The 12,500-nt window shown below is 32.1% G+C and overlaps 1 protein-coding gene across 3 annotated transcripts in view; it reads right to left on the minus strand.

The window, feature by feature from the left end:
- LOC137658497 (adhesive plaque matrix protein-like) overlaps positions 1–12,500 on the minus strand; it is a 1,563,467-nt gene that overhangs the window by 44,631 nt on the left and 1,506,336 nt on the right. For all 3 annotated transcript variants that reach the window (XM_068393265.1, XM_068393264.1, XM_068393266.1), the window contains one exon: positions 8,821–8,915. In XM_068393265.1, coding sequence (XP_068249366.1) covers positions 8,821–8,907 — 87 coding nt within the window. In that variant the 5' untranslated portion in view covers positions 8,908–8,915. The remainder of the gene's footprint in view (positions 1–8,820; positions 8,916–12,500) is intronic.

Below are 12,500 nucleotides of genomic sequence, written 5' to 3' on the forward strand. Positions count from 1 at the left end.
ATCATTATAATAATAATAATAATAACAATAATAATAATAATAATTATTATTATCATTATTATTATTATTATTATTGTTGTTGTTGTTGTTATTATTAGGAAAAATACAACCCTAGTTGGAAAAGCAGAATTCTACAATCCCTAGGGCTATAACAGGGAAAGAAATCCAGTAAGGAAAGGAAATAACGAAATAGCAGATAAACTTTGTATAAGTGAGCAATTTAAAATATGAAACATATAAACTATAAAATAAGACTTATGAAAACCTGTTCAACAGAGAAGCATTTGCAAAAAAAAGTTTGAACTTCTGAGTTTCACCGATTCAACCACCAAATTATGATCATTCCACAATCTGGTAACAGCTGGAATACAAATTCTAGAATGCAGTGTGGTGTTCTGCATTATGATGGAGAAGGAAACAGGTTGTTAGAATTAACTATATGCCTATTACTTCGTACGCGATGGTGCAATCTAGGAAGATCTGAATGCAATGAATTGTTTAACAGTAAACTCATGAAAACTCTTATGCGACATCCTTAAAGAACTAATTAAACGACGGTGCCAGAGATTAGAATCCAGATCAGTAATAAAGAAGAGATCTCAAGTTTCAATCCAATAAATTAAGATGAGAGTCAACAGCTGAAGACCATACAGGATAACAATACTTAAAACAAGGCAAAATGAAGTAAAATATTTCCTTTGAATAAATGGAATATATTAAGACTTTCTTAATATTTTTTTCTGCTGTGTGCAAATGAAGAAGAAACAGATCGAATGTGCTTCTCAAAAGTAAATTTGAAATAAAGAATCACATCTAGAATTTTAATTGAGTTGTATATAGTTATAGAGACATTGCCATTGCAAAGATCTGGATATTGAGGAGCCACTATCCTCGACCTAATTACTATCATACATTGAGTTTTGTTTAGGTTTTAACTTCATGTCTCACAATTTGCACCATACACTACTTTTAGCTAAATCTTTATTAAGTAATCATATTCGTAGGTAGAGAGAGGTAGAGTAGCATCATCTGACTATGCAACGAACTTGTTTTCTAGGCTAAACCACAACTCATGTATATCATGTATGAAAAGTAATGGGCTGAGAACACTACCCTGAGGGACACCAGATATTACATTCATAAAGTTACTATGATGTCCCTCAATTACTAATCTCTGCAATCTATTTCTTAACAATTCGATAATGATGTTAAGCAAAGACCCACTGATTACCATCTATTAAAGTTTAAAAACTAGGGCTTCACGATTAACACGGTCAAAAGGCAGCAATTAAATCAAGGACAATCATACGAAATTACATGACCTCAATCAAGGGATTTCTATACAGCATTAGATATTGTGATCCCATGCTCCAATGTTTTCACGAAAGCCAAATTGCAAAATAGGTAACAGATGATTACCTGCAGCATACCTATTTAGACGTTTTGTTAAAAGACGTTCAAAAACTTCAGACAATATGGGAGTTATGGCAATTGGATGATAATCAAAAGGGCTAAAGCTTCCACAAACAAATCTACCAAAAGGTGTCTGGTTTCAGTTCCAGTATCATTAGAATTGATGCTCACCAGAACAGCTAGACAAGCCCAAACCGCCACTGTGGTGCCAAAGGCAGCGAAAATAGAGTGAAGGACAATTAAGGAAGTGGAGAGAATGTTTCAGGTTGATAGTAGAAGGATAGTACATTGTAACTGAGTTTAGGAATTCGATAATTGGTGATATTGTGTCCTGCTGGGTGTCACCCTTTACAGGAAAGGATCATTTCATTATATCTTATAAGATATGAAACACACGGGCGCGCGCAAATACACACACACACCCCATATATATATATATATATTATATACACACACACACACACACACACACACACATATATATATATATATATATATATATCACATTATTCAATGATAACAATAACATAATCCCATTAGATGCAGATCAGCTTTGGATAACACCCCAGTTCATCAACTCTAAATTCTGTAGCGATATCTAATGGTAATTGAAGGAAATTTTCTCAATTATTAAAAAAAAAAAATGACAGAATCAATGGAACAAGGTACGCAAACAAGGTGCAAACGCTCTTAATATAAAATGCTTCATTCTGCTTCAATAGATTTCAACAGTTTTTTTTTTTTATAAAAGCTATTTTTTCCTAAATGAAAAAGAGAGAAAATAATTGGACGGACAGAAATCCAAAATGACAGTAGGGCAGGAGTGATGAAGTGAGAGGGGAGTGGGAGCTGGTTGGCAGAGAATGTAGACAAATTGAAGTAGATGTTAGAGGTAGAAGTGAGGAGTGAGGATTGAGGAGAGCGAGGGTTATTGACAGGTGATATCATTAAGACTAATGAGCTGGGTAGTTTCTCTCCATCTAAGTGATGTTCTTAATGTGCTCATTAAAGGTTTATCGATTACAGAACATCTTCACACCACACGCAGGCTCATCCATTGGTTTTCCTTCGTGGGCGGTTATCCATATGATCAAAATTAATATAAATTAAAATCATCAAATCTTCATACCACTCCTAATTTAATGAGACCATAACAAATTAATTCTTGATATAAAACAAAGTTAACAAACCTGATAAAACAGGAACCATTAATAAAACAAAATACAGACTCCCTAAATTCTTAAACAAAGTCAACAAACCTAGTTAAACATGAACCATTAATAAAACAAAATACAGACTCCCTTAATTCTTAAACAAAGTCAACAAACGTGGTAAAACATGAACCATTAATAAAACAAAATACAGACTCCTTAATTCTTAAACAAAGTCAACAAACGTGGTAAAACAGGAACCATTAATAAAACAAAATACAGACTCCCTTAATTCTTAAACAAAGTCAACAAACGTGGTAAAACAGGAACCATTAATAAAACAAAATACAGACTCCCTTAATTCTTAAACAAAGTCAACAAACGTGGTAAAACAGGAACCATTAATAAAACAAAATACAGACTCCCTTAATTCTTAAACAAAGTCAACAAACGTGGTAAAACGTGAACCATTAATAAAACAAAATACAGACTCCCTTATTCTTAAACAAAGTCAACAAACGTGGTAAAACAGGAACCATTAATAAAACAAAATACAGACTCCCTTAATTCTTAAACAAAGTCAACAAACGTGGTAAAACAGGAACCATTAATAAAACAAAATACAGACTCCCTTAATTCTTAAACAAAGTCAACAAACGTGGTAAAACGTGAACCATTAATAAAACAAAATACAGACTCCCTTAATTCTTAAACAAAGTCAACAAACGTGGTAAAACAGGAACCATTAATAAAACAAAATACAGACTCCCTTAATTCTTAAACAAAGTCAACAAACGTGGTAAAACAGGAACCATTAATAAAACAAAATACAGACTCCCTTAATTCTTAAACAAAGTCAACAAACGTGGTAAAACGTGAACCATTAATAAAACAAAATACAGACTCCCTTAATTCTTAAACAAAGTCAACAAACGTGGTAAAACAGGAACCATTAATAAAACAAGATACAGACTCCCTTAATTCTTAAACAAAGTCAACAAACGTGGTAAAACGTGAACCATTAATAAAACAAAATACAGACTCCCTTAATTCTTAAACAAAGTCAACAAACGTGGTAAAACAGGAACCATTAATAAAACAAAATACAGACTCCCTTAATTCTTAAACAAAGTCAACAAACGTGGTAAAACAGGAACCATTAATAAAACAAAATACAGACTCCCTTAATTCTTAAACAAAGTCAACAAACGTGGTAAAACGTGAACCATTAATAAAACAAAATACAGACTCCCTTAATTCTTAAACAAAGTCAACAAACGTGGTAAAACAGGAACCATTAATAAAACAAAATACAGACTCCCTTAATTCTTAAACAAAGTCAACAAACGTGGTAAAACAGGAACCATTAATAAAACAAAATACAGACTCCCTTAATTCTTAAACAAAGTCAACAAACGTGGTAAAACGTGAACCATTAATAAAACAAAATACAGACTCCCTTAATTCTTAAACAAAGTCAACAAACGTGGTAAAACAGGAACCATTAATAAAACAAGATACAGACTCCCTTAATTCTTAAACAAAGTCAACAAACGTGGTAAAACGTGAACCATTAATAAAACAAAATACAGACTCCCTTAATTCTTAAACAAAGTCAACAAACGTGGTAAAACAGGAACCATTAATAAAACAAAATACAGACTCCCTTAATTCTTAAACAAAGTCAACAAACGTGGTAAAACGTGAACCATTAATAAAACAAAATACAGACTCCCTTAATTCTTAAACAAAGTCAACAAACGTGGTAAAACAGGAACCATTAATAAAACAAGATACAGACTCCCTTAATTCTTAAACAAAGTCAACAAACGTGGTAAAACAGGAACCATTAATAAAACAAAATACAGACTCCCTTAATTCTTAAACAAAGTCAACAAACGTGGTAAAACAGGAACCATTAATAAAACAAAATACAGACTAACTGACAACCAATACTGATGAAATAATATGACTTTAAAATCAGGTGTCTATCATTCATTTAGTGGAGACGATTCTTGTGTTAAGATGGATTCTTCAAGTGGTCTCTGCTGTCACCTCTTTCGTGAAGGGTCTCGTGATTTTGACAAAATGAAGCTTGAACACTTCCAAAAATATAGTTTTCTTTATTACGCCAAGACTTATGTGCACACACGTGCTGACTATATATATATATATATATATATGTATATATATATATATATATATATATAGAGAGAGAGAGAGAGAGAGAGAGAGAGAGAGAGAGAGAGAGAGAGAGAGAGAGAGAGAGAGATGGTTTCTTTTAAAAGAATCAAACAATTATACAAGCTTATATATATATATATATATATATATGTGTGTGTGTGTGTGTGTGTGTGTGTGTATGTGTGTGTATATATATAATAATAAAAATAATAATAATAATAATAATATTTAAGATAATTAAGGACTATTATATCTATCTATATCTATCTATCTATCTATCTATATGTATATACATATATAATTTATATATATACACGTAAATATATATATGTATATATACATATATATGTATGTATATATATACATATATATACAGTATATATATATATATATATATATATATAAATACTTAATTATCTTACACTCCAGTTAAATAACTCTCTCTCTCTCTCTCTCTCTCTCTCTCTCTCTCTCTCTCTCTCTTTAATAGAAACAAGAAGAAAAGCGAGCCTTGGTCTCCGGACTTCTTAGTTCCTTTCTCTCATCTCCCAGTTAATTGAAATCTCGACTTGCGCACAGAAACTCACATTCTAAAATAATAATAACTTTTTCTTCTCTTCTGATGCTTGTGGGAGGAGAGCGAAGATATTTCGGACGCACTAATTAAGTTTCTTCACAAACGAAGCTGAAGACCAACATCATATCTCGCCTTCTGTTGTCGTCGTTTACTTTCTCGTCTTTTTTTTTCTTTTGGGTGAAACTTTGCTCTCATCTGGATTCTCAACTTTTATGCGATGGGAGGTTTTCATTCTAAATCTCATTTCTTTTGGAATGGAGTTTGGTTAATATACGTATTATCTTTTCTAAATCAGATTCATACCTACATACAAATACATATATGCAAACACATACTAATGAATAAATACACACACACACACACACACACACATATATATATATATATATATACACATATATATATAATATATATATATATATATATATATATGTGTGTGTGTGTGTGTGTGTGTATGTGTGTGTACAATATACACTAAACTTTGAAATCTTTATTAATAAAAAGCCACACAACGAGTAATTGCAAATCGAATATATAAAAAACCGTGTAGCATTTCCAGTATTAATTAATATCCTGCGTTACGAAATAACTTTATATTTTATATGATGTAAAAGAGAGAGAGAGAGAGAGAGAGAGAGAGAGAGAGAGAGAGAGAGAGAGAGAGAGAGATTTCAACACTAAAATATCTATATTACAATGCACCACTGTACAGTATACTTCGGGCCAAAGATTCTAATGCACTTTAATTCGAAAACAAAAAAAAAAAAAATATTTTTTTTTATAATAATCAAATTTCATGTAAAACGTGAAGACTATCAAGAGCAGATTAAAAACTTAAATATTCACAAACACTTTATACATATATATATATATATATATATATACACACACATATATATATATATATATATATATATATTATTGTACCCAATTCATAAAAATCATCAGTAATATAAAGGAGGCTTGGGTGTCAAGTCTCCATCCCTACGACGTTATCTAACATGGCTAAGCTTAGAGCAAGATGCAATAATCATTCTTACACTCTTATACTGTAGAGGCTATATTGGTAAGAGAGGCTAGAACGGGGCTAGACGACGGTAAGTCTAAACGTAGAGTTTCTTACACATGTATTATTAATGTTACACAAAAAACACTTACACGTATGTAACCTAAAACGGCAAATCTATTTATTCTCAGGTTCAGGTTTATCGTGGTCTGAGCAGGATGATATATATATATATATATATATATATATCTGTATGTAAAGATGGATAAATAGGTAGAAATAGAGCTATAGAATTATATATATACAGCATATATCTATATATATATATATATATATATATAATTCTATAACTCTCTATCTACCTATTTATTTATCTCTACACACACATCAATATATATATATATATATATATATATGGCCGTGTGTAAAGATAGATAAATAGGTAGAAATAGAGCTATAGAATTATAAACATACAGTATACATATACATATATATATATATAAATATATACATATATATATATATACATATATATATATATATATATATAATTCTGTAGCTCTTTATCTGTCTATTTACCTATCTTTACACACACATACTCATATTTATATGTATATATATATATATATATATACATATATATATATATATACATATATATATATATATATATATATATACATATATATATATATATATATATATATATATATATATATCATGCTCGGACCACGATAAACCTGAACCTGTGAAAAAATATATTTGCGGTTTTAGTGCGTTGTGACGTCTGCTGCCTCAGTTTCTCTCTGAGTAAACGAAGCTCAGATAGTAATAAATCTCGCGAGAATTTTTCATAACTACTGAAAGAGAGAGTTTCTTTCTTCTTGGCCTAAATACTGCGACAGTTTTCATTCGTTTTTTTTTATTAAACCATGTTCATCATACAACGATCTCTATTGCTTGATTTTACATTCAGAATCCTTTTTACATTGTTGGTTTATATACCTCCGATCCTGCCTACCTACAGGTCAACAACTGTGGTTTTCCTTATACAAATCCCTCTATCTATCTATTCGTCTATCTATTTGCCCTTTCTGAGCGTGGGTACCTTAACGTGGTGAAAGGGTTTGTGTATAGCCATGATCAGCAAAGCTGTACTAGTCAGGGCTACCCATGCTAGGTTGGTTTCTGTGAGCAATCAGTGTAAAGTTTCCCACCATCTCCTATCCGCAGTGGCTAGCGTGTTGATGAAAATAGCCAAACCCTAGATTAGAAACTACAGATTTGTTGTTGTTTATTTACCTATAAATACATACAATTAAACCCATAAAAGTAACCATTCACCATATAACCAAAAAGACCATAAGTTTGGTTGGATATATACTTATAGCTTCACAGTCGAGCAGCTTTACGACATATGTCTTTATATTTCCGGATGAAAACTTTCATTGTCAGAACAAGCTTCTGTTTTCTCTCAACATCTGTTCGTCGCATTTCAGCCTCTTCATCATAAATGGTCAGCACTTTTCTCTTTTCTTCTCTTTTCTCTTCTTTTTTCTCTTCTCTTTTCATTATCAATCATTTTTTGCGAGAGAGTTATAGACGTCATGAAATACCAGGTGCTGAATTGCTGATCTTCATTATTTTGATTTTACGGTGTTATTGTCTTTTTTTTTTTCTAATTTATTGCTAACAGCAGTTGTGATTCTCAAGCGTTACCCCGCTTTAAAGATGAATGATCTTACTCGCTTTCTTCTTCTATTACTACTACTACTACTACTACTACTACTACTACTACTACTACTACTACTACTACGTTCCAGCAAATGCAATAGAAATGGACTTTTCTTGTGTAAATTATTTTTGGTAAATATTAACAGCAAGAACAGTAACAACAACAACAACAACAATAATAATAATAATAATAATAATAATAATAATAATAATAATAATAATAAACTATATCGTAGATTTTGAAAATAAAAGACTAACCTCGGATATAGCACAAAACCAAACACACAAATATGAAACCTCCAATTTTAAAATGGTATTACAAAACTGGCGTGGTTTAACAGCCTTTAGAAATCGCTCATGTAAGATTCGCCGAGCAAAAACACACAAAAATATACAGTCCTTTTTTTCGTTTAATAGGCTTCCGTAATACGCGCTAAGACTGAACTAACGAAAAAAACCATGGTTAATAAAGATCATTTGGAATAATAAAAATGGGGTTAAAAGAAAATCACTAATTTAAAAAAAAATGCAAGTTGAATGAAAGTAGAGAGTAATAACCTCAAAGATAATAAAAAATAAACACAAAATAAGAAAGTAACAAAAGAAAAAAGGTAAATAATTATTGACAGCATTTTCACCGATTCTCTGAAACGAACAAAATTGAAAGCAAGTCAACGTTTTGATCTAAACGAACTTCCCCGAATACACTGAGAAAAAAGAGGGAAAAAAAATACAATTTACTTTAATGAACTTACTTTTGCATCCGTCGATACGATAATCGCCGACATCAGTAGCGTCAGGAGGCACACGCCCCCCGGAGGAGAGGCCCTTGCTCGTCTCATTACACGATCTGAAGGCAAAGACGGGGATATAAATTACTACGAAGCAAAATAAAGGATAAGGTGGAGGTCGTTAATGAGGAAAAATAATAGGCAGTAATGATCTATTTCTCCTAGATTGAGAGAGAGAGAGAGAGAGAGAGAGAGAGAGAGAGAGAGAGAGAGAGAGAGAGAGAGTTACGATTCTAATAACTTTTTAAGTGGTCGTATACATTTTATGGTTCAGAGAGCAAATTTCAGACACTTAATTCTTTACACGTCCTTTCTCTCTCTCTCTCTCCATCGTATATTAAAATACATTTACACGTAGCTACATTTATATATATATATATATATATATATAGTATATATATAATATATATATATACAGTATATATATATATATATATATATATATACAGTATGTGTGTGTATGTATGTGTAAGTTTCCTTATGAATTATTATTATATATATCTTCTATATACAGACTCCACTTCATTTACGCACGAGTTACCCCAAGTAATTGAGCAATTACTCCAATCATCATCAAACTCCTGTACCATCGGTTTTTTCACGCAACCATAACCACAAACCAGTGTAAAACTTGGGATACACATCATTATCTTCCCACCTCTCTCCTCCTCTTATTCCTTCTACTCCACTTCTACTTTAACCCATTTTCTCCCACTTTATTTAATCCGTAACGAATAGCAGGAACGTAAAAATCCAATCATGTTCCATCTTCGAATACGTAAAGAACGGACATTGAAACAAAACTCAGTCCAGCATATTAGTCACGTGACATCTCGAGTCAATACACGGTTCAGTTCATTCAGTTTGCAACGCAGATCATGCACTTTCGACTGTAACCAATGGGGGCTTCGATTTATTCGTATCAATACGCGTATAAACTAAGACAAAATAAAAAAATCTGTCCTATCATTGAAGCACAGTATAATGAAGCCTAGTTTTTCATTATTTCATCCGGGGAAAAAGTATAATACTTATACCAATATAAGGACTGCACAGCAATCATAAAAATAACAAAAAATACAAGAGGGATAACACACAATATATATATATATATATATATATATATAAATACACACACTATATATATATATGTATACATTACATATATATATATATATATATATATATATAGAGAGAGAGAGAGAGAGAGAGAGAGAGAGAGAGAGAGAGAGAGAGAGAGAGAGAGATTTAAGTATCATTGATGACCATCTCTGTCAATTTTCCGAAGAGAGAGAGAGAGAGAGAGAGAGAGAGAGAGAGAGAGAGAGAGAGCTTGACTTCAGAAATGAATTTCAAATCCGATTTCGCCTCTAGGGAGAGGAAGTCCGCCAAGGGAGGGTAGGGGGAGGAAAAGGGAGGGAGGGGTTCGGAGGAGAGGGGAAGTGTGAAGCGTTATTGGCTGCTGTGCAAAATGTATTACCAATACATCCAATTTTTCCCAAGATTGACGACGTCTCAGAACCAAAACAATGAAACCATTATTTCGGAGCAGGAGGGCCCATCCGCCTAAAAGATGTTTTCAATTATGCCCCAGACGCTGTCTCTCTCTCTCTCTCTCTCTCTCTCTCTCTCTCTCTCTATATATATATATATATATATATACATATATATACATATAAATATATATATATGAGAGAGAGAGAGAGAGAGAGAGAGAGAGAGAGAGAGAGAGAGAGAGAGAGAGTTCTCTTCTTATACCAGTTACATCATATGATCTAATAGCTTTTCTGTGAGTACTGTTAAGAACACGTCATAATTATCTATATCAAACTTTATACTAAACGAGAAGATAAAAACATTCATACCTATACTTATCCTTCACAGATAACCATAAAAAGGTAAAAACAAAATGTAAAGGTGGTTTGGCCAAGTGGAGAGAAATGTGCCTCGTGAAAGGCTAGTGAAGGCTACTGGGATGAGATTATTGGTCCTCTGTCCTTTCTCACAACCAGCTTACTGAACACAAGAGTCGATTTACTCCCAGGTGCATGAAACTTAAGGGATGTTGTTCACTGCCGAAGCAAACATAAGATGAATCACACACACATACACACACACACACACAGGTACTAGGACGGGATGCCGAATGCAATTTTGCCGACAGTCAAAAATGCCGAGCCTACGATACCGAAATGTCACAAGGCCGAACGGACATGGAACCGAACGGTCATAAAGCCGAACATCTATGTAGTTAAAGGCGCCCCCCATAAAAAAGGATAGATAAAATGTAGAATACATATACAAGTGAATACACACAACTCTAAGATGAAATTTATGTAAAAAATGTAAATACAAATATTACAAACCAAAAGATTAAATGTGAAAAGTAAATATAATCGAATACACAAAACTTTATTATGGTATTTATAAAAAAAATAAAATATATATATATATATATATATATATATATATATATATATATATATACACACACATATATACACACACATATATATATACATATATATATATATATATATATATACATATACAGTATATACACATATATACATATACAGTATATACACACATGCTGTGTGTGTATGTTTCGCATACATACAATAAACAGAAACTTCCCCAGCAAACACAGCTCAATTTTTGCACTAATAATATGTTCATCTCTGCATGTGCAGTCGCCTCATGAATTTTGAGTCCACACCGAATAAGCATCGGAAAAAAAAACCCCAAAATCAGCGACGCATCAAAAAAACCCATTCGATAATCACCGAAGCGTCAAAGACGAGGAAACTAAGAAAGAAAAAAGAAGAAGGACATCGAAGGAAAAATGAGAACTGAATGAAAGCTCGAATCGTGACGGAAATGACAAAGTGAAATGTTTGCGTAGGTGATTATTTGCTGGATAAATGAAGCGTACTGAGGGAAATGCATATTTCGTGATGAGAGACAACATCGTTAGCGGAGGAGGGAAAGAATCCCACGAATTCTACGAGGAAACTTAATGAAATCTAAATACGAAATCAGACGCGCACATTTGGTTCCGATGAAGGATGTCGAAGTCTTACTCAGTTTGTCGTTATTTCATCTCGATCAGTTCAATTATATTTTGAGTAAATTGCAGTCTAGTTTTTGTAGTTTTTGTGCGTGCGTGTGTCCGTGATATATATATATATATATATATATATATATATATATATATATATATATATATATATATATATACATATATATATGTATATATATATATGCATGTATATGTATATATACATATATATATATATATATATATATATATATATATATATATATATATATATAAATATATATATATATGTGTGTGTGTGTGTGTGTGTGTGTTTATGACAACAAAACGATCTCCAATAGATTTGATGCATTTGAGAACAAAGCCCTCGGAAGGATATTGGAAGTTAAATGGCGGGACAGGATTATAAATGAAACTATAAGAGAGTTTACTCGAGTGCCATATCTGAATGAGATCATTGTGAGGGGTAGATGGAGATGGTTTGGGCATGGTCTTCGCACTCCCCAAGAGAGATTAGTTCACTAAACATTTAACTGGGCTCCACAAGGCACTAGCAGAGTTGGAAGACCCAGGCCTACATGGC

Source organism: Palaemon carinicauda, chromosome 19 (assembly GCF_036898095.1).
Source record: "Palaemon carinicauda isolate YSFRI2023 chromosome 19, ASM3689809v2, whole genome shotgun sequence".
Lineage (NCBI taxonomy): Eukaryota > Metazoa > Arthropoda > Malacostraca > Decapoda > Palaemonidae > Palaemon > Palaemon carinicauda.